At 41.7% G+C, this 24,023-nt stretch overlaps 1 protein-coding gene across 10 annotated transcripts; it reads right to left on the reverse strand.

Moving 5' to 3' along the window:
- Window positions 1–658: 658 nt before the first annotated feature.
- On the reverse strand, window positions 659–23,560 carry CEP70 (centrosomal protein 70). 10 transcript variants are annotated; one of them, XM_077320318.1, is made up of 20 exons: window positions 23,304–23,559; window positions 23,069–23,106; window positions 22,345–22,422; window positions 21,695–21,741; window positions 20,785–20,898; window positions 16,785–16,881; window positions 15,205–15,328; window positions 13,595–13,775; window positions 13,072–13,241; window positions 11,178–11,237; window positions 10,613–10,706; window positions 9,605–9,693; window positions 9,311–9,382; window positions 8,057–8,156; window positions 6,578–6,751; window positions 4,704–4,850; window positions 4,148–4,316; window positions 2,813–2,927; window positions 1,390–1,469; window positions 659–768 (listed from the first exon to the last, which is right to left on the reverse strand). In XM_077320318.1, the coding sequence occupies exons 4-20, from the start codon at window positions 21,701–21,703 to the stop codon at window positions 707–709; spliced, it is 1,857 nt and encodes a 618-aa protein (XP_077176433.1). In that variant the 5' UTR covers window positions 21,704–21,741; window positions 22,345–22,422; window positions 23,069–23,106; window positions 23,304–23,559; the 3' UTR covers window positions 659–706. The 10 variants fall into 10 exon arrangements, with proteins under 10 accessions (XP_077176433.1, XP_077176432.1, XP_077176435.1 ...); XM_077320317.1 differs by lacking the exon at window positions 23,069–23,106; XM_077320320.1 differs by lacking the exon at window positions 23,069–23,106 and having other exon boundaries at window positions 23,252–23,559.
- Window positions 23,561–24,023: the final 463 nt, after the last annotated feature.

Here is a 24,023-nt window from a genome sequence, read left to right on the forward strand (position 1 = left end):
CTCCAAGGGGGGAAAAACAAATAAAGGTGGGGCAAGCTAGATTTCAGGAAACTTTTTCTTTAAACCAATGATACATCAGGAGCCCAACCCAAAGGCAAGGCTGTGGCTGTCAAGAGCAAAAGGTCCTCCTGTGCCTTCTGAAAGTGCAAGAAAACAATTGACCATGGGGGAGGAAATGTTTTGGAAGACAAAGAAAAAGGCAACAGTTGATACAAGCAAACCAGAAGAGCAACGATCCTTCCTGTGCTTTCTTATAGCAATACTGACCTTCACAGAAGGGTTAGCACTTCCTTCGAGGGGTAGATTCTGATAGCAGGCTGAAAAGCTTTAGGAATGGCATTTTGCACACTGCAAGTGAAAAGGCTGGGAGACCCAAAAACCCAGTGCCTCTGTAGCCCTTTGCAGCCTGACTGTCAAAGACTTGCAAGCAAAGCACATTCTGATCCCATTTTTATGTTCTTCATGTCACTGAAAGACTACAATGACAACTTTGACATTGCTTGTTTTTAACAAATAAATAATTCAAATTACGAGGTATCACTGGGGTGTTAAACTTGTCAGTTGGATGATATGCTATGCAGAAGTAAACATTTTCTGCCTTTGCCTGTAGGTATTGCATATTTGAAATGAAATAAGACTACATTAAGACAATAGGATATTAAACTATAAAAATATTTAATATTCATTCTGTACATAGCTTCATACATTACTGGATTTTCAATTTTAGCATCTGCACAGCAGGTAATATATCAGTTAGACTTCTGACCTCTAGGAAAAGAAAGAGAAGAGAGTAGTATAAATTACATCCTTCCAACTCAAGTTCTCAGCTATTTCTACAGTCCTGGTGTAACTGGCAAAGGATAGAATTCCACCTATTAAGTATTAAATTGCAGGTGCATGCCCTGAGATAAGGTGGGCTACAGCTAAATTAAGAATTAGGGTGGCGCACTAAGTCTACTATCAAGAGCTGAACAGCTGTGCTAAGAGTACTGCTTCCTTTGTTTTTTGCTGAACATAAATACGCTAACTGTAGCCATCACCTAATATGACATGAATTGAAGATAAATCCTTCAGCAAGTCAGTCTTTCTACCAGAACTTTCCCTCACAGGGTTGGTTGTGAGGATGCAAGACAGATGCATATGGACTGCCTCTGAGAGGAGCAGGACACAAATGCAATTAAATATCCCTCTGGTGATACAAACTGAACCAAATATAACTTTTTAACAGACATAAGTCAGCCCTTGATTTCAAGAATGCAGTGAACGCTTCTTGCAACATTGGCTACTTTTCTCTAGCGGCTACAACTCCCTCTTCCCTGTTTTACCCAGAAACCAATCAACTAAGAACAGCTCTGGACGTAGTGCTGAAAGATGCATAAATTAACTTACCTAGAACACGGAGCAAGTCCTCAATTAGAGCTTGAAATGCAGGGAAGAAGTCGTCATATTCTTCCAATCTATTGATAATGCTGAAGAATATAAATCATGCCAAACATTTATTCTTTGGAGGTCTTCTTTTCAAACAAACCTACTAAGCACTCCTATATATTCTAGGCTTCAGACCTGTGAACTAATAGTTAGAACAGGGGTAGTCAAACTGCGGCCCTCCAGATGTCCATGGACTACAATTCCCAGGAGCCCCCTGCCAGCGAATGCTGGCAGGGGCTCCTGGGAATTGTAGTCCATGGACATCTGGAGGGCCGCAGTTTGACTACCCCTGCGTTAGAAGAACCTCTTCTATATATCTACCCCAGATTAATTGATTTCAAAAAACATTTTCTCAGCATGGCTGTGCCACACTTTTTAACGAGAGGGAAATCTGCTCCTTCCCTGCCATAAATGCAGCTGTTGCCCCTGCAGTCTCTCTACAGCAAGGCCATGTGGATCCTCTGATTCTGGCAGTGACACGCAGCAGAAATGCAACAAGTACTCCACCAGATGTAGCAGATATAAAAATGGAAGCTACATTCTACTACCCTGCAGTATTACTATAGCATTTTAAGATACATATAACCTTTCAAGAGGATAAATGGCAGAAGCCATGTGCTCAGTGTCCAGTGCATACATCCATATTCAGCAGCTTTAAGGAAAACTGCAGCTTCTGCTATTACAATGCACTAGTGCGCCAATCGCAGCTGCAGAAGGAAGTAGCTGTCCTGAGTACATGCACAATTTCCCCCTTGGAATTAGTTTCATCTGTTATTTAAGCTGACAAAAGAAAGGAGTACGTTCCACCAGTGAAGTTTGTTGCATATCCCTTCTGAACAGCATTTCTTTGACAGTTCACTTGTAACTTTTTTTGAAACTGTGAGACAGGAGGAACTGATGCAGTAATGCTATGAAGCTACAATTAAAGCAGCATTATAGCAGGACAAAACTGCATACTGCATACTAATGGAGCACTGCCATGTGCCAATACAGCTACGCTATGCACAAGTTCATGGGTTCAATGGTAAGTCCTAATCGCTATTTCCTAGCACTGGGATCACCCTTGTGGGCCTATCATGATGTCTGCGTAGAGTCGGATATTATTCCAACAGTAGCTTAGCAATGTCTGGATATACTTGCTCAGCTACCAAAGAGTACTTATCACATAAGCAGATCTTGCCCAGAAAACCCTTCAGCCTCCGTATACAGAGTAGGGGCCGGGGGGGAATCAGAACTGTAGCAACTTCTCTTTCTTCTAAATTTAGTCCAACTGGAACAAGATGCTCTGCTGACTTCTGAGTGTTGGATAAGAGGACTAAGTACCACCTTCTGGCACTCTGTAGAATGAGTCTGACATTCAAGAGTTACTGCTAATTATGCTTACCTTTTGATGTCTTGTGTTCCCAGGAGTTGCTCTACCTGCCGGGTCACATTCTCATTAAGTGTACTGCATAGTTTTCCAACCGTGTTCACCAGGACACTGGGAGGAGCTGAGCCATCTAAGAAGAGACCACATCAGTTTCTGATTATTAAAATATCTGGTTATGCTATGGCTAACCTTGTACTGTGAACAAGCTATAATAATCCTTCATACCAACTTCAGCAGGGGCAGCGTATGCGCACACGCACAACAATCGAGGCAGCCAGTGCCATGGCTCTGCCACCTGCCACTGCCGCAGCAGCCAGCAACCTGGCAACGACACAGTAGGGGCCAGGCGACCCCAAATGGGGTCACGACCCCTAGGTTGAGGAAAGCTGGAGAGACTGCTGTGCACTTGGGAAAATCAGGATCACTGCTGGTGCCTCCCACATTGGCATTGTTTCCCTTGCTGTCGTTCCCCTAGCAGCCCCATAGCAGCCCTTCTTCCCCTCCATGATACCAAATGCTGGGGGGGGGATAAGCCATTATTTGACATATTGCTACAGCAATACAGCAATTGCGGTTTTAAAAGGGGAATATATGAAGCTGCCTTGAGAACAGCAATACAGATCTCTGCCTGGGTTTTTGGTATATCACATAGGGTTAGAACACAACAGAGATACATAAAATCAAGCTTGTAGTGGCGAACTGAGGAAGTCAAGGGGTTGCACAACCCCCTTAGGAATCCTAAAGAATTATTTTTGTAGTGAGATGCCTCAAGCCCTGGAAATAGGAGCAAGCAGTTCTTGAGGCTAGCGGCCACTATATAAAAGCAAGAGAAACAAAATTAACAATATACCATTCACTGGAGACATTTCACTTTTCTTTTGCAAGTCCAAGGATATTAAAGTTTCCTTTGACATTCAATCAAGTATGTCACCTAGTTGCAGAATGCTGCAGACTTAAGTACATAAAATGCCAGGAGCTAATGTTCGGTACTGCAAAAGTTTATGCCATCAGGGGCATCACTCTACTAGTCTTTTCAAAAGCTACTTAGCTGAATGGTCAGTAAACAGTTTGGGAACATCCAAGGCTACGCCACTGATAGAATTTTATTAGGCAAGCACCAGCCTTTAGTTTGGAGACTGCTGGGACCCCAAGCGAAAGTACGTCTACACAGTAATTGAGGACCTTGAGATGTCTCCAGTTATGACACTTTCAAAAGGCAGAAAATGAGTTCCTTATAACTAAGGTCTCGTTTACCAGTATCGTTCCTGAGCAGCCATGAGGGGAAACAAGATACGGATTAAGTTGCATGTTACTGAGAAGTAATGATATATTTAATATCTCATACTCTACCCAGTTCTAAGAGGTCGTGAAGGGTTCTCATTGCATTGGTCATTTCTCCAAGCTTTGTATAAACTTCATTCATTCGAGGATAAACACCTTTCAACGAATTCACATCAAACAGTTTTTGAAAGTGAGAGACGATTGCATACAAGGTTTGCTGCGAAGGAACATGACTACTCTGCAGAATGCCGGAAGAGGGATAGGGGGGAAATGGAGGGAATGTTCAATACAGACATCATAAATGTTATGAAAGTATCTACTTGTTCTAAAATGCAGGAATTTCCCACAGATAAATAGAAATGATAAATGCACTTTGAAGAAATTTGGTTGGTTTTACAAATAGACTAAACAGGTAAGATCTTTTAGATAATTATAAGCCTGCACAGCCAAAATCATCCTTGGACACCAAGATGGGGAGCCGAGAGAACTGATTAAAACTGAGTTTTGTCAATTCTCATCCCATTTGAATCCTTGCCCAGGATGTAAACACGACATTCTTTACTGGCACATGCAAACCAAATTCATTTCAAATGAAGAGTCTGAAGGGACAGCTTTTGAAGCTCACCTTTTCTTTATTTTCTACTTCTTCCAGCACGGCATCTATTAGGAACTGAAGGTCTTCCACTCTAATGCGTTCATTGTCATCCTGCACAGTTGCTGTATGCCAAGGCACTAGTTGTTGCAGCAGCTTTTTCATGGACCTTTGTAGGTTCTTGGAAGAAGTCAGAGACAATGTTCGTTCTCCTTTACTTAATATTCTTAATGATACTTGCATTTTAAGGGGCTCACTGGCCCAGAAAAGATGAAAGGGGGCAAAAGGAATAAAAGAGGATCAAAAAAAGAGGTGGAAGGCAGATGGAAGAAAGGAAGAAAGGAGCCCCAAGGGGTGGGGAAACCCTGAAATAATTCTCTCGGGGGGGGGGGGCAGCAGCAGCAGCAGCAGCCCTTACACAATGCTCATTCCTCATTCAGCACTCCAGCAAGCCGAGCCACACAGGCAACCCTTCTATCAGCAGCACAAATGTTGCCACTGTCTCTTGAAAGGCTGCTACAGCCACGCCCGAGGAGGGCTAGCTGCCAGCTGGGGAGGGAGGCAAACAATTGTTTACTTCACTGCATCCTCTCTCCTTGAAAACAAAAACATAAGCACCAACTCATGCCACCCTTTGGGCCCGGTCTGAGGTGCTGCACTCACCCACAGCCCAGATCCTTCTCTCCCCAGGAAAACTGCCCACTGCATTGCTGCCTTGAGTGGGTAAGAAGCTAGCCCTGCCTAGAAAAATCAGAATGCCAACTGCCAGGTGGGACTCAGCATTCGGACCCCTCCTCCCCAGGAATGTGCCCACTGGGTCCTCTTCCTGGTTCCAATGAACAGCAGGCCAGGCAGAATTCCTATTCCCTCCCTCGCAGGGGAAACCACTCACCGCATCCCTGTGGGAAGGAGGTCAACAGAGGTCACCGAATATCGGTCCTCCAGGCTGCATGCTGTGCACCTCAGATTTAAAGCACGTGAGGATTTTACAGATCTGGCTTTTACATTTTTAACATAATTCTTGCTATAGAAGGAACTGTTACTGATCAGGTGTCCCCCAAATGATGACGGAAAAGATTCTTCATACAACTCCATCTAACTTAAAAAAAGATTATCCATTCTCCAATGGGCAAAGAAAATAGTTCACTGAGTCTACAGTCTACTGCCCTTTTCAGACAGACAATCCGAAGGAAATAATTTAGAAGTCAAAGTGTGAGCAAGACTGTAGCAACCAGCTCTGCCCAACCTAAGCACTTCTACTGGAATGCATTGTATAGCGAACCCAATAGGAACCCCTAAGGGAGATCAGCATACAAGAGTGCAGTTTGACACGTGGGGCTGCCTTGGAGGACTACTTGGAATCTGACAGTGGCCGAGTTGAAGAAGCCTGTGTGATAGCTGGGCTACCCATATGGCGGCAGCATTACAACAGCAGCACAACCAACCTGTTGGCTTCCAAATCCAATTCAAGGTGCTGGTTCTGACCTTTACAGTCTGAATTCCATATACTAGACAGACTGCCTCTCCCTACATGAACATGCCTTAAGATTCTCACAACAAAGTTTGCTTACTCCTCCCCCCCCCAAAAAAAAAAGTGAGATCTGCAACTGGTAGAGCAAGAACATTCTTGTGGTGGGAGTGCATATTTATCAAGAATTTCTTGATTTGCCATAAAGATACTTTTGCTATGCATTTCTATTCAAGGAGAGAAGAAGGCTTGTCAGATTACTAGCAGATTAAGTGCCTTCAAGAGTTGTTCCTCAGTGACTACCCGAAGGGCCCTTATTTTGAAGCTGTTAACACAGCTGCCTACTTTCATCTCTGTAAAATAAGCATCAGACTGTGGTCTGGTCTGAAGATTGTGGTCTGGTCAGCAGCTGAAGACTGAAATCAATAACGGTCAGTACCTTTAGAGCCATTAACTGGTCAGCCCACATTTCAATGGTGGGAAGGAGGTGCTCAAATCCACAGTCTTGATCATCCTCTTTGGTGCCTCTTCGGGGCAACCCTTTATTCTGCTTATATATCACCAAGGGAGCTCTTCTTGGGCTTCTTATAACAGAGTCAATGCTGGACAACAGCTGTCAAGAAACATTTGAGGAGAATATTCTCACAAATATCACCCATTTTTGTTCCCAGAGACACCCAAAATAGTTCAAATGACAGTTCAAATTGGCATACCAGTCATGCCCAAATAATTGCTGATATAGCCTGTTTTCTTAAAACTCACTTTCCAGATGCTAAAAATCCTATATTATTTGTGAAATATCTATTTTTGTATCTTTCACCAAACAAAACATACACTTCCTGCAGTGTATTGTATTTTTCAAAATACAGTTCAATCTGTCTTGTAAGGCTTTGAATTTCAATAATCTGAAAGCACAACCAAGCCCAATTTATGTATATTTGTCCCACTAATTTCACTGAAAAATAATTAAACCACACCTATTGAAGTTGACAAGGCTTTAAACTGCCAAGTCCAAGGGAAGGCTGTGATGGGCTACTGACAAGTCAGGCTTCTTCCCACCCACAACTTCCCCAAATGCATTTTCCTTTCAGTTTGTTCTTCCTGTGTCAAGTGATAGTGAAAAGACAACTACCGCCATTGGCCTCTATATCACAGTATGTAAAAGAGACATATAAGTGTTGGATATACATTGCACTGCAGAGTCTCTCTTGACAGGACAAAGGCTCATGGACAGGCATTTTAGAATGCAAACTTTCACACCATTAATTTTTGTGCTTCAGTCTCTCCAGGTAGTTCAATTTGCTACCTGACTGGCTCAGTGCAGATACAGAGAACAAGCCAGAATTTTATTTATTTGTGTGTAACAGTTACAAATATGATTGACTGCCATCAACACTGCTACTAATCTCTTACTTCAATTTCGTTAAGACATCTAAGTACAGGCATATTCACCAACTGAGACTTGTTTCTTTCCGAGCAACTGGGATTCTTGACCATGGTTTAATACTGTTAAGATTTCTGCCTTAAGCCTTGGCATCTGAAAAAGTGTGCATGAGACTGGCAATTGAGCAGGTTTGTATCAGTCATAAATAAACTTCTGTCTGCTGCTGATGGAGCAACAGTCTTGAGTGCTCCAAAAGCACCACTTCATTTTGGGGGGTGGAGGAGCAGCACAGAAAATATGGCATAGGTTTCTAGCAGCTAGAAGTTTGCATGAGTCAGCCAAGATAAAGAGCATTATGAACCTCATATGATTTCTTTGCCAAGTGTCAATACTGTAGCTATCAGGGCAGAAAATACAATGTTATCATACATTTCTTCCTGCATGCCAAAAGGAGACAGGTGGTAGGTTATGATTTTTTTTTAAGAATTTCATCTTTTCGGTTCTAATTTAAAGGTGCAATCACTGTCGGCTTACTTGAAAATATCTTCTACAGGTTTCCTGTAACTGGTCTCCTCTGGTAGTACTTTTGAAGTCTTTGTTTTCTTTCAGATTTTCTTCATCACTCTCACATGTCCTACATGGCAGACAAAAAAAAACAAAAACAGTTATCCCATAAACAAAAACGAATTTCAATTCAAGTATCATTTATACACCGAACCTAGAGGGAGAGGGGTTTGGCCAGGGAGAAAGGGCTACACAACACACACATGCTACTTCTTCCTCCAAGATCTGACATGAGTACAACTCTTTCACAATCATATATGCCCCCTGCGTGATGATTACCCCTAAATAAAAGCACAAAAGAGTTATGCTCTGTTCCTTTCAAACACCTCTCCAAGCATAAAATAGCACAGAGGCAGTCCCTCTCATTCCTAGCAGAAGGCAAACAGACCAAACCTTGCTGCCCAGTAATGGGCTCTATGCCAGGCCATGGGAGATGCCCCATCACAATGGATGTTTGATACCAGCCCTACGTAATTTGTGTGCTAAGCTAATATGAAACACAGTAATTAAATTCACTAGAACCATCGTCTTCAGCCACTCTTGGATTTACATATCTTTTTGATCATTACGGTGTAGAAGCAGAAACTAAAAATAAGACAACTATGATGAGAAGGAGGTCCAACCTTTCAACTCCCTTTTCCTACCACTTTGCTTAGATGGCTGAGGCTGCATAGGCACAACTATTCAGAATACCTGGGGAAGGTACCAAGACATAATACAGACCAACTGTGTCTTCAAGCACACCTTTCTTCTGCCATAGCCCAAAGTCAGAGGCATCCTGAAAACTTGGGTGGCTCTACTCTTTGGCTAGAGCCTCTTGTGGCGCAGAGTGGTAAGGCAGAAGACATGCAGTCTGAAAGCTCTGCCCATGAGGCTGGGAGTTCAATCCCAACAGCCGGCTCAAGGTTGACTCAGCCTTCCATCCTTCCGAGGTCAGTAAATTGAGTACCCAGCTTGCTGGGGAGTAAACGGTAATGACTGGGGAAGGCACTGGCAAACCACCCAGTATTGAGTCTGCCATGAAAACACTAGAGGGCGTCACCCCAAGGGTCAGACATGACCCAGTGCTTGCACAGGGGATACCTTTACCTTTACTCTTTGACTTTCTGCTAGTCTATCTATATCCAGTCTTCAGAACAGATCTAACTAAAGGATCCCCTATTGTCTTAATAGATCTTCAAAACCAGACATCAATATTTGACGATTGAAGAAAGGCATAGTTACTTCATGTTCTTCACTGTTTTCTCAAGCTTCCTTGCTTGATGTTTGTAAAATTTTAACTCTTGCTCTGTCGGTCTAAAAAGAAAAATAGTATTTTCAGAATCTGAAAAACTGTAAAGTTAATGGCAGAAGAGGGTTTTTTTTATATTACTCTTTTCACTACCTGAAGGAATCCGGTGGAGAGGTTTACACATTCACTCAGCAATGGGGAACAATGCTGGGAAGGGTGGGAGGGGAAATACAAAATGCTTGTGCTATTTTTCAATGTTTTGAGCCATAAGCAGTAGACAAACTCACCTGATTTCCAACTCTTCCTTGAGATTTTTATTTTCATGCAGCAACTGTTCATTTCGGGCCTGTGTCTCAATGATCTGATTCTGGAAATACTTCAAAGATTATAAATATATTATAACTATTCATAATAGTTTCATACGTTCTCTCATTGGCCCTCACAACAACCGTAAATTAATGAATGTGCCACATCGTGAGAAGGGAACAGTTAACAACATCTTACTCAGAGAATCAACAGCAGAACTGACAGATTTGAACAAAGCTTTCCACAAGTGAGAAACCACAGTTGAAAAATCAAAAGTCTGACCACTTTCCTAATCTTTGAAGTTACAAAATCAATTTGGCACATCAAAAAATCCTGTCCTTTATCAAGGCTGATGTTTCTTGCTGCCCAAATAACATTCCTGTGGCTGAAGAATAAATACCTTGAGGCCTGTAACATCAACTGTAATATCTAACTCAGAAATATTTAAGTGGTGAGGGATAAAAATAGTTTCCAGTTGAAAGGTTGCCAGAAAGCGTACAAGAACTCTTCTTTCTGCAAAAGCTCAGCTTTCAATCTTTTCAGAACGCAAGCCTTCCAACAAAACTGCCTCTCTTGTTCCCAACATAGTGTAAAGGTAGAAACTCTTGATGGAACAAAATCTCTCACACAAATGGAGAGCTGAGAGCCCATTGATCTCATACAAGGTGCTGTCCCTTTTTAGCTACACAGAAAGTTGGACTAGTTTTCCCTTTCTTTTTCCACTACAAAAGCCCACCCTTTTTCCACTACAAAAGCCCACCCTGTCTAATATTAGTACTGTGTACACAAGAAAAAGTGAAGTTCTAGATTATTTTTCTCCCTCTCCTCCCATGATGAACACAGCAAGGTGACAACCTGTGAAGATACTCCTAAACTCTGATAACCTTATTCTGAAATGCGAAGGCAGGGGGGGGGGGGGGGGAAGCAAAAACTACCAATCCAAAATCTGGCTGCCATTTCCAGACTCATGATCTCTGATAGTTTCTTACCTTGAGCAAAACTCTGTAATTAGTAGTAGCGTCTACATTCAAAAACTCATCTTTTCCTCCTCCATGGATATCACCAGTCTCCTTCTTGTATCTCCTACGAAGGAAACAAAGTTAGACCACGCCTGTTCAATGAAAAATTCTAGAAACATGAAACTAAACAGAGTGACCTGCTAAACACCATCATTATTATTATTATTTTATTATTTATTTGATTTGTATGACCGCCGCTCTCGGAAACCGGCTCGCGGCGGTTCACAACATTTTAATACAAATACAATATATTAACCATTAAAATTCCCCATTAAAACCCCATTAAAACCCCATTAAAAAAATGACTAAGTCACAATGATGGCGATTAAAACTATCATGCCTTTAGCAGGACATTAGTAATGGGGAAGCAGGGGCCTGGCAGCAGTGCTTTTTGATGGCATCAGGAGTTGCCCCCTGTGCAAGATTCTCTTGTAGAAGGAAGCCCCTTGCATCAGTGGAAGACTCCTTGCACCAGAGAAAAGCACCACTGGCAGCAGAACAGCAGTACCCCTTCCGCATCCCTCCATTTCCCTACCTTAAATTTTTCTTCATTTGGTGGATCTGAGATTCATAGTAGTCAATTAGATTAAAAATCCTAGAGAGACAGAAAAGTAGAATGACCAGGAATGCCACCTCAGCCAATATAAATTGCACGCACCAAAGGAAGGATTTATCTCCCAGGGCAAATAATCTTTCATTTGTTGTCTGTAGAGCTTTTATATTGTGTTAACTGTAATAAACCAGCCAATCCACAAACTGTAGGCATGGGCAGGAACTCACAGGAACCGTTCCTCTCTTCTCCCATGCAGTGACCATTAGCGATCAAGCCCCGGATGCTAATGGGTACATTTGTCTCCAAGCCCAATTCTTCTCCCCATCTCAGGTGGGCTTTAGTGGGCTCAGCTTCCCTTAGGAGATTTGGGTTCAGAGGTAAATATATAACTCATGCCAAGCATTTTAAAAAAGCTTTCTAGTTTAGCATCAATACTTTCCCCAGGATTGTCTCAAACTACAGATCAGCTTCTTCTTATCTTACTGGATATAAAAAAAGCAGTTTAAATCATATGTTATGCCACTTAGGAGTTCAAAACCAAAGAATTGGAAACTCCGCAATAATTCAGGTGTGAATATGGCAAACAGCAGCAGGTGCCTCCAGGGACTAGAAATTAAACCATTGTCTCCTTTTTGCTGCCTCCCAGTGTGCAAGGCATACCATTCCCATTCTTTATTAATTTAATTCCAAGCATTATGAAGAGTTGGTTCTACACCAAGCTGGCTCTCCAATAAAGAAAAAATTCTACAGTTTGAGGAATACTTTTAAGTAGAAATCCCAGATTTTCTCAATGTACTGACCGCTGGATTTCGTTGGTGCATAACACCATGCCATACCTTACATAACTATAAACTAGTCAGCTTAGGGATGAGCACAGAGCAAAAGAGGCAGTTTGGTTTGGGGTCTGAGGCAGCCCCTGGACCAAACTCAAAACTGATTGGAACTGGCCTCACGTGGACCAAACCAGTCTGTGAAGGCAGCCAAAGGCACTCATGAAGGCTGCAAAGAAACCTCTGCCTGTGGAAGAAGCCCCTCAGGCACGTAAAGAAATAATGGTTTGTGAACCCATAAACATCAACGGCACATGAAAAGCTGAGAGCAGGAAGCTGCATACTGTGGGAAGCTCTTAGCTGCCTGTTTACCAGCTTCTCTTCAGCCTAGAGCCTAAACTGAGAGGCTTGGGAGGACACTACACTAACCCCAAGTATGCATCTCCAGGCTAATTCCATAGCCTCCAATAAGATCCCATTAACTGAGAAGGCACCCCGTCATCAATTAAGGACATTTTCTGGCTTCCTTGAGATTTCTTAGAAAGCATAGTTGAGGCTGATGATCAAACTCTCGCCTACTTCCCAATCTCTGCAGGATTCTTTTAGCAAGAGGCAACAATGGCAAAAAATTCTTCACCACCCTACCCCTTTTTGCCTCCCTCTGAATTTTCTACACAGGACCCCACTGAATCCCTCCATTCTCCCAGACATCTGACTGGTCCCATTGCTATACACATGCAGCTGTTGACTATGCAACCTGGCTGTATCAAAGTGTTAACAAAATGGGTCAGTGATGCTGTACCTGAACCATGTGGGTTAAAACGTTATGTCCTCAGAGAAGCATGCTGGCAACCGCCGTAAATAAGTGCCCCAGATTTGCACTATGTAATATTTACACTTGTAAAAGCATGCTTTGCAACCCCCAGTCATCCAGGGAGTTGGATGTATATATATTTTTCTGGCAATGTATCAGAGACACCCCTCCCCCGGGGGTCAGCCAGATCACATGGTCAACAGCTGCATGCATGTAGCAGTGGGACCAGCCCTACTCTACAGATGTCTGGGAGAATGGACTGCATCAAAAATAGTGATGCACAAGTACTTACTGTTGATCCAAGTGAGTTCTGGGAGCCTGTTTGCAAAACTGTTGGAACATTTTTTTCTGTGTAGCAATACGGTGCTGCTCTTCTATGCCCATCTTACAGAGTTCCTTCTGTAAACGGGCAATAGTCTCTTCTTGTTCCTTCAACTTCTCTGCCTGCTGATGATACTTTGCCTAGAAGCCAATAAGAACAGAGTCACAGAAGGCATGTCAGTTCTAGAAAGTGAACCAATCAATGCATAGGATGGGTGAGGACAGACAATTTACTTTCTCTTGCAGTTATATTTAAGTAGATCAAGATGGGTACTGCCTGTAGCAGGAGAAAAGAGCAGAAGTCCGGTAGCACTCTAAAGGCTAACAAAATTTGTGGCAGGGTTAAGAGCTTTTGTCACTTCCCACATCTTCAGAAGTTGCAAAGAAGTGAGAGGTCACATACAGAAGCTCATAGCCTGCCATAAATGTTAAAGCAAGGGCAAAAAAAAAAAATTCATCTACAACATACCCCCATATCAATTTACTGCAAGTACCTGTGAAGACTGCTGATCTTTCTGAAGTTCTCTGACTTGAGTCTGCTGTTGGCAAACTTTAGCTATGGACTCATCTTCCAACTGCCGTATCTTGGATTTAATATTCTCAACAATTATGTCTAAATCATTGGCCCGTTGCTCTTGGCGAGAAGCCCGACTTCGCTCCATGCGTATTTCATCTCTTTTTAAACAAAAAATAAAAAGAAAGGTGCTCCTTCAGTAAAAGCCAGTCGCTAACACATTGCAAAATTAACTCAAAATCAAGTAGCATATCAATCACAACAGGCTTGTTTCCTGCTGGTCTGGCTGGTGTCCATGCTCATTATCCTGAGCTAAGGGTCATATTCTGCCATATCCAGGAAGACTAGCCCTTATGCAAAGGTAGATAGGCAAGTGACGCACCAGTTCCTTCTGTGGCATGGGCGTCCAGGTCAATAACTCCTTTGCAGCGGTCAGAAGACAGTGCAACAGCTCCCAGAATGATAATTCTTTGCTAAAACAGCTCATCAGTCCTTTTGAGTTCAGTTGCAGTTCACAAAAACATTGGTGAAATAAAACTGTCCATGTTAGTAATTAATGGCAGAAACTTTCCCAGTTGTGGGAAGAATTAAAGGAGACTAGTTGGTGGCCCCATCCGTCTCCACCCAAGTGTGGAAGCGTCCCTGCAAGTGACAAGCTGTGCTGGCATGTTGTCATGTGAGATTCCAAATTACATTACATATTACTAACATCCCATTAGTGTCACATTGTCCCAAATAAAATAAGAGGGAGTTGTAAGGAATGTGGATATAAGAGTTGAATGAGGTTAGCATCCATAGTGAAATAAAAAAAACCTTTGTCCTTGTTGAGTCCAGGGTATGTAGTTGTTCTGAGTGTTTAGTAACTTGAATTTCTGCAACCTCCCTTTCTAGTCTGTTCTTGAAGTTCCTTTGCAATAATTAGAATTAGAACAGCTAATTAGAATTCCCTTATTAAATGTCCTGTAAGGTTGAAGTGTTCTTACAGGTTTTTAAGTTTGATGTCAAACTTATGTCCATTAATTCTTTGGCGGACGGTTTGAAGTGTTTGCAACTAGTCTCTTTTAATTATTTGTTTTCACAAGTGTCTGTCATTAATTACTAACATTGACAGTTTTATTTCTCTGATATTTTTGTGAACTGCAACTGAACTCAAAAGGACCAATTAGCTGTTTTAGCAAAGAATTATTATATGGCATAATTTGGGTAGTATGACAAAGTTTATTGATTTGCCACTAATTTACCTTTTTTCTATATATTTGTACTCTCATGATCCTTCTCCATTTTGTCTGAGGAAGAGTGCTTGCACTCAAAAGCTGATGCCTTGAATAACTCTTTGTTGGTCTTAAAGGTGCTATTAGACTCAATTTTTGTTGTGCTACTTCAGACCAATACGGCTACCCACTTGAACCAATATTTTATTGTTCTCAATTATGCCTTTGACACTAGCATTATAAAATGGGAACCTGACATGAATGGAAAGTCTATGATTAGAAATGAGCAAACATAAAGGTAGCTTCCTTCCAAACTCAATTTCAGAACTTTTCAAATTTAACTGGGTGCTACAGAATAAATCTTCAGAACTCCGTTTACCTAAGTTGACGATTGTCTTCTATCAGGCCACGGACAATTTTTCGTTGACGCTCAGACTCTTCCAGCAGTGTTTTCAATGCATGTCGTATGGCTTGTGAAGAACTTCTGTCCATAACAATCATGTCTATATACATAGAGAGAGAGAGAATAGGTTAGAAGAGATGCTGTTTAAAACACATCATAGTACAAGTACAAGTACTATGTACAAGTATAAAAAGTTACACCTGCTGGATCAGACCTGTGGTCCATCTAGTCCAGCTTTCTATTCCTACAGTGGCTAACAAGATATCCCATGAAACCTACAAGAACAAAAAGTCTGTTTTCCCCCCACCCCTGCAACTAATATTCAGTAGCCTAATACCTATAAACATGAACATTTTATTTAACTACCAGCCATTGGTAGACCTTTCTTCCATTAAATGCCTTTTAAGAGCCCCCATAGGGAATGGGAGACAACCCCAAACTGGTTGCCCTTTTTTGCTTCTTTTCTAGCTATCTGAGGCATCATGAACTGTATACAGTATTCTAAATGTGACTGTACCACCATTTAAGTGCATTATGGTGCTAGCATTCTTATTCTCATCCTCTTTAATAACTCCTTAACTTGGAATTTGTTTATTTTCTCAGCTGATTAAAACAGAAAAAACTTACTGTGGTCATAACCTATGACACCTCTTACATATGTCAGCCAGCAGGAGGCATGCTACTAAATGTGTCTTGAGCAGGCTAATTTTCTCCAGATACTAGTTTAACATGAAGAATGGTACAAACCAGCTGACAAATTGGCTGATTCATGAATTAATATTTGCAAACTGAAGAACTGCCACAAATTTGCATGAATTTTGATGCAGTTTGTGAAGAGCGGAAAGCAGGGGTTTAAACTAGGGTTGGGCTCTTTGGCTGCTGAAGTGGCCATTAACGCCCAGAAGCAGCCAGTGCCGTGATGCGGGAAGGAGGGGCGGCGTGGGTGTTGGCGCACCAGTCAGCGCACACATGCAGGCACAGAGCTCTAGTTTAAACCCAACCCTAGTTTAAACCCCTGCTTTCTGCTCTTCATGAAAAACAGCTAAGCAAGTAGGAGCTCCCACTGCTCAGCTGTTTGGTTTAAATAGCTTCAAACAGCTGGTCCAGACAAAGCAATTTGCTCCATACAGTTCAACTGTTTAAAGAGGCTTTCTTGGGTAGCCACCCCAAACGTAGCTGTCCAAGAAAACCCCTTTAAATGGCTGAGCCACGTGGAGCAAACTACTTTGTGTGGATCAGCTGTTTTAAAGGGGTACGCAAGAGCAATTTGGTCTGTGCAGCTCAGCTGTTTAAAGGAGCTTTCTTGGGTTCATCTCTGTGGCATTTAAACCAAACAGCTGAGTGTCAGATCTCTGCAAAACTGTGGTTCATGCCCATCCCTATTTAACCCAATAATCTACCAAGGTACCACTTATAATTCCCAGTATCAGTACAGTGATGTTAGACACACTTTGCTTACAGCAATATTTACAACCTGTGGTTAATGAAAATTCACATCTTCAAACAATTCTATTTAGGAGTTATAATTTTTCTTCTTAAAAATAGCATTTTGTTACCTGACACATTTCTACTACTTCTGGGTTTAGCAAGGCACACAGGTCTTAAACCATGTTGCCTTAGTACCTTGTTTAAATTTTCCCATTCTTCTTCTTCCTATATTTATGATGAAAATAGAAAAGAAAAGGCTATCAGAGTCACACAGTGGTATAGTACAGTGGTCCTCAACCCCCGGTTCGGGGACCAGTACTGGCCCGTGGATCAGTTGGTAACGGGCCGCGGCTCCTCCTCGGCTGCTGCCCTGCCACTTTGCCACTGGCTCACCTTTGGTGCTCTCTGGCAGCTGCCATGGCTGGGGCTCCCCCTTGGCGTGGCACTGCGCAGCTGTTGCTAGCAGCACCACCCAGTGGGCGGTGGGAAGTCAGGGGCACCAATGGGAAAGCAAGTGGAGCAGGGGCCTAGGCAGCGGCGACATCCCTCGGAAAAAGACTACCCACCCACCCCACCCCCCGGGCCTCAGTAAAATTGTCAAGCATTGACTGGTCCCCAGTGATAAAAAGGTTGGAGACCATTGGTATAGTGTACTGTATTTTTTAGCTTGACTACTAAAATTCCTTCAGGTTATTTAATGTGCAGCTAACATCAGTTGTCAAAATATACATGCCAGCAAGCATGGCACAGTGAGAAAATAAGAACGTCACTGAAAATATCACATTGTTTTTCAGATGCAATTGGTTAAATCCATGTAACAAGGAAAGCTCCCTCAAACTCCTACAGGGTTTCTTGTTCTTTTGTACGACTGAAAAAAAGCAAACGTAAGGGTGCTATACCATTCATTATTAATTGTAATTTAAACATATCAACAAAATGATTGCAAACAATCACAATTCTTTTCATATCCACATAAATTCCAAGCTCCCCTACCCCTTCTCTTCAGCAGTATCTTTACTGAGGCCCATTCTGCATGTGTACTTTACCTTGATTATACAATCATGCTACAAGCATTTCTAATTTTCAATTTTGCAACTCATTTTTCCATTTGGGGGATTCCTTGGAGTTTCTAAGGTTTTTTTTCAGAACACCTACAGGGCAATTTCATTTCCAAGCCAATTGCAAGTTGGCTTACATCCAGGTGCAATGTGCTGGAATTGGTATTTTTTTGCACCAGCGATAAACACTCTCTTTGCACAACCTCCATCCCCATTCTCCTTCCCTCTGCCATCTCTTCTCTAGCCACAATATTTTTTGTTATAATGGAGATTAGTGACAGCTATCACTAAATGTTATAATTTTTAGATGATCATACATGTGATAATACATTGATGAGTTGTTTTAAAGGCAACTATTCAACCCTCAACAATTTTTATTATGCTTATTCTGAGTTTGGATTATTTTGTTTTTTTCCTGTAACCTCTGAACCTGACCCCAAGTCATCCCTTCATTTGCATTGTACCATATTGGCTAGTGTTCACTACCATAATGCATTCAAAAAATTCCTACTTTCCTGGCAGTTTGCTAATTTTTTCAGCAGCACACACAATTTCTTGCCCCCTTCCCCTTGCCTTTTCCCACCCTTGGTTTTAGTAATCACATTCTACCCAGTCCAACTTTACTGTTCCCTTCACCCAGGGAGAATTTTTAGTACTATTAGGCTTGCAAATTGTTACCCAAACTATATTGAGTTGGGGCATTTAGCCAGCAAGAGGGTAATAACAGGCTCTCCATCAGTGTATACCAGGATTCTTCTTAGAAACTCTCAATAAACCAGACCAAAATAAGTGATTTTATTGAGAATAACTTGAACTAACAAACGTGCACACAAAAGTAAACTAAACACACACAAGTTTAGAAAAGCAGAGCTGAGATGATAATGTAGGGGAATATAAGGGGGAAAATATAAAGCATAGATACCGTCTCGACGTGAAGAAGTCCATGGGAGAAATGACCAGCATATCTGGGAAAAGATGAAGCCTACAAGCATGTAGGGATGCGTGTATTGAATCCAAGCACACACAAACACACACAGAGGTTCTGGTACGTGCCTAAAATAGCCAGATATGTGTCTTGTGGTTAAAGCTGGGTACTAAAGCAATTTACTTGCAGTGATGTGTGTATAATAAAGAAACTAGAAGGCATATGATGGTCTTGACAGGTTTGAGACCTTGGGTGGAATTCCAGAAGTTTCCCAAAGTGCGAACAACACCTGTGATAGCCCTGGATGGATCCTTAATGAATTTCCCAGGAAAAGAGACAAAATCATGTTTGCATTACTGCAATCATTACTGTGTGAGACTAAAAGTATAACAGGTTTCTTGGCAACACCTAGATTTTGGGACAGGAAGCGGACTAGCTGTGGCAGGCATGCTAGTGATTTCCCTAATTGAATTTTGCCAGGTGAAGGAAGGAAAAAGATTTTAGAAGAAAAAGAGCTGGTTTTGTGTACCTAATTTTTAGTATCTGATGGAGTCTCAAATGGCTTACAACAGCCTACCTTTCAAGTGAGCCTGAGAGACCTCTGACAGGAACTGTGACTGTTCCAAGATCATCCATGCGGAAGAATGGAGAATCAAATCTAGTTCTCCAGATTAGAGGCTGCGACTCTTAACCACCACTCAAAACTGGCTCTGTTAGCATTGATGACATTAGTAATACTGTTAGGAATTCTAATGTCCTGAAGATATGCATTGCTAATTTAAATGGGGAGAGAGAGAGAGTCAGTTATTAACAGCCCTTTGCAGGCTCTCAGTGATTTCACCTGAAGAGTCCAAGCAGCTTCTGAAAGCATGACATCCAGCAGGCATGTAGTTTCCACTTCTGCTCGGGAAATGCAAAACTGACATCCATCTGTATATTTCAGTCATATAAAATGATTGCAGGGCAATGTGAAGGCAATGTATAGGCGATCTCAGAGAGAGGTGTTTGTGGGCAAACTTCCCCTCAAAAGGAAGAAGGGCCTGGCACTAATACGATAACACACTACTATAAGTAGCCAGCAGCAAAATAACATTTTTTCATGTACTTTTCTGGAAAAATCACTCTTAGTTGCGTTAGCAGGAAATTGTACAGAAAACAGGCTAAGGTGCAGACTGCTCAATTCCCTGTTGATTCCAAAACTTGGGGATTGACCACATAAAAGATCAACATATGAGGAACAGGGCTATTTCAGCCTTCCCTTATAGTGACTCCATTATTACTTTTTAATCTTGTTACAAGTCTTTTGTGTATTTAACTGCACACAATCAAACATGCACACCACAAAACAAAACAAAATCCAAATGGCCAGGTAGAAAGACAGAAAGAAAGAGAAACTAAATTAAAAAAGAAAAATCCACCAGATAGGAAGCAAGATTACCTTCTTTACCAGGCTGCATCTCATTCAGAAACTGCCTCTCTCTTTCAAACCCAGACTTTTACAATACTACTGTTTCCTGGGCCTATGCTATGATGAACTGGTTTCTGAGTTTGGTTTGCACTTTACGTTTATGTTGTATATGTCTTTTAGAGGGGAAAAACCTGATCCTAGCCTTTATTTCTTTATAAGTTCTAACAAGCTGTGATGTATCCCAGCACCAAAATGTCCCTCAAATTCCTAACATAAGCAGCAATTCCAACACAGGAGCACTTAAACCAATATTTGTATGATCAGAGTTGTGCTTATGCCTCATTCATTCCCTCTTGTTTCTCATTCAGAGGTAACTGGTAACTCATTATCTGTGCTACATGAAGGTAGGTACACAGGGAACTGCTTCTCCTGAGCCAGGTTTTTACATGAGATAAAGATCTGAACCCCCAGTTTGTGCAGAGAAATTAATTCAGACTAAACCATATGCCAGCATTTATATATCACTGAGTAATCAGAATTATTTTCTAACCATGTTTTCTGTGCAAAAAGGAAAGTGGGCAGACTTGGTTTATGCACTTGTCGAGTTTAAGTGCCATCTGAATGCAGCCAGAATACCTCCCCATCACCCACACCTAAAACACTAAACTGTTTTAGAGAAGCACATCATGTTCTATGCAGAATCTTCTATCCAGCTCATTTTGACATAAGACCTCTACCTGATATCCTACATGTTCATTACTCCACGGATCAATGGGCAGTCTTTCTGGTTGAGAATTTACTACCACAGAACCTGAGAAGGAATCTCTTGGCAAGCCACAATTCTGAGAGCTCTGTAAAACAAAACAAAAGAAATTAAATATATGAATTAACACCATGTTATTCTTGTAACAACTGATTCTTAGCACCATATAAAGACATCAGATTAGGTACAACAGATTGAAGGATTGACTCCAGCTCTGACAACTCACTTAGTGATCTATTACAACTCTAGACTGAAAATGCACAAAAAGAAATGTTTGCAGTGCATCACCCTCTTTACATTTTACTTGTTGTTTTTTTTTGCAGAATGCAAAAAACAGAAAGATGAAAGGTGCCACAAATTAATAAACTGTTTTATGTATTCATATTCAGTTTTATGTATTTGTACAAAAAATAAAGTTTACAAGGCTTCATTGTAAGAAGTATGGACCGTATCTTTGTTTCTGATTTACTAAATAAACTAATAGTTTGCTAGCTTTGACTATTAATAATATGATTTTAAAAAATTAAACATTTTACAAAATTAAATTACAGGCCTCACATTTGAAGCATGGTATTATTGTTAAGCTAGATACTCTGGTTTCTCTTCAGATCGTATTGTTAAGCTGGGTACTCATTTTACCGACCTCGGAAGGATGGAGGGCTGAGTACCCAGCTTGCTGGGGGTTAAACGGTAATGACTGGGAAAGACACTGGCAAACCACCCCATATTGAGTCTGCCATGAAAACGCTAGAGGGCGTCACCCCAAGGGTCAGACATGACTCAGTGCTTGCACAGGGGATACCTTTACCTTTATTATTGTTAAGCATCATTGATTCTATGTTTAGACAAGGTTCAACATTTATACAAAGTTTACACATACACACCTCTGTCATAGTTGACCGGAAATCAATGTCTCAGTCACTTACGGAACCTGGAAACGTAGCACATAACAGGAGAACAATTTAAAAGATGATAATGATCAATTTCTAATATGCAGTAATAATGACCTTGGTATTTTGTGACTTCTTCCCCATTTCAAATAGCTTAAGTGTGCAAAAATATGGAATTTTAAGTCTATATTTTTCACAAAACATTTATCTTCTTGCAGCACATATACACACACATCTGTAAAGGTACTAAATGCAGTTATTACTCTAAACATGCAGTAAATCAAAAATACAGAGACACAATCACTTTCCATCTTCAAGCATTAGGCCACAGGTTTCCATTTAACTCGCTTAGAGCATCAAGGTCACCCCTGAATAACAGCATTGTACAACCATGAATGCTTATAAACTTGTGTTTTTGTACCACCATTTCTGTAATAGAGCTGCACATGAAGACCCACTGAGTCAAAAGCAGTCCACTCAGTCAAGTGGGCTATGCTTGGCAGACAGCTGTTAAAAACTTACACAGTGGTGACAATGTGTGATGATGGTCTCTCACACATTCTCCTACCTTAACCAATCATATCAGACAAATTTCTCAAAAGAAACAAACTTACTTAAAAAACTATAATCTTGTGCAAACTTACCTGGGAATAACTGACTCCACAGAGAACTATTGCCAAGTAAACATCAGACTGCCAAGTTCTGGTGCAAAAACACAAGCACTAGCCAAGTAAAAAAAAAAAACACCGTTTGACTCAGTGAGTAACAAGTAGACAGAAAAACTAGGCTGTACAAGAGTAACAGAACAGTTCAGGAGCAGGTATACTTCTCTTGGTCAGAGCATATACAAGTGTTCAAGTTATTCCAAGGCCCTCAGCAGGATACAAAAGAAAGGTATTTTTTAAACATGCATTCCAGTTTCAAAAATTTTGAACAGCTTACAAGTTTGAGCCGCTTGCTGAGCACCAAACTGCTTGAATAACTGATTGCAGACTGCCTTTTTTTCTGACGCACATGAGATACACTCTCAGCACATAATTATATAATAGCGAAGAGTAGTGACCCCCTAGGCATATGTCATAGGAGGTGGTCTCCAAAAAGTCTAAAATTTACATATATTGGTTGGAGCCATACTTTACAGATCCCATTCAACCACTCAGCTACACTTTATGAGTTTAATATAAATATAGTGTATTATCACAATTCTGACCACTGAGGAAGAACCAGTAGGGTCGTAACGCGTTTGGTCTTAAGTGCTGTTAGTTCTGTATAGCTTTTATGAAGTTTTAATCTGTTTTTAATTGTGCACTATAATAAATAATCAACATTTTTACATTTTATTGTACAGCTCAACTTCTGAGTTCCTACCTGTTAAGGCTGGGTTGTGTTCCTTTTTTGGTTTTAGACTGCAATAAAACACACACTTCTAAATTGCACGTTACTTCGACTCACATGAGAAAGTAGAACAGAACTTAAAACCAACAATCCTCCTCCTGGTTTATAAAACGAATGCGGCTACAAGAAAGCTTTACAGAAATGCCTCCCACGTACCAAAGGCCAAACAGCAACGCTTTGAACACCTATTAGGTAAAAGCATCATCACCTGACCAGAGACCGCCGAACTCTCGCTAGGATCCCGCCCCCGCCGCGCTCTTCTGCCTGTGTTGGGCAAGCGTTCTAATGGCCACGCGCCGGGAGCGTCTCCGCCTCCCCCTGGTCCTTTCCCCCTCTCGGCCCAGGTGGAGCCGCAAGCCGAGGCCGGCCGTTACAGGCGGCGTCTCAGGCTGGGCGGTGCAGGAAATCCGCGCTCTGTCGAGCCGCCTCTAGCGAGGGGGGCTGGGTTTCCATCTCCGCTCGCTGCTTGGCTCCGCCTGTGGAAGGAAGCGGTGGGCAAGGAGGCCAACCCCCGCGGCTGCGTTTATGCACCTTTAAAGGAACTCCTTTTGCTTCGTGGGATTTACTTTTAGATCAGGATGTTTGGGCTGCGCGAGATTTTATTATTCCGGTGTGTTCACGCCTTTGCGGGCGGGCGACTCGAGCGCTCTTGCGTTTCACCAATATGATTGCGCCTTTTTTCCTCGCGCCCTCAGTCGACATTCAACAAGTGAAGTTTCCCGACCATACAAGAGGAAAGGATGCCTGCTAAACTTTCCCGTCTCACACAGCTGTTAAAGGGAATGGTACTGCTAGATGGCCCAGGGCAGAATTTAATCAGAACAGGATTCAGTCAAAGCCTTGGTCCATCAAGGTATCTAGGGTGTCTGCTCAGTCTGGCAGTAGCTCTCAGGGCACAGGTCTTTCACTAGGTCCTTTTTAACTGGAG

The sequence above is a fragment of the Paroedura picta genome, chromosome 2 (genome assembly GCF_049243985.1).
Source record: "Paroedura picta isolate Pp20150507F chromosome 2, Ppicta_v3.0, whole genome shotgun sequence".
In the NCBI taxonomy this organism is placed as follows: domain Eukaryota; kingdom Metazoa; phylum Chordata; class Lepidosauria; order Squamata; family Gekkonidae; genus Paroedura; species Paroedura picta.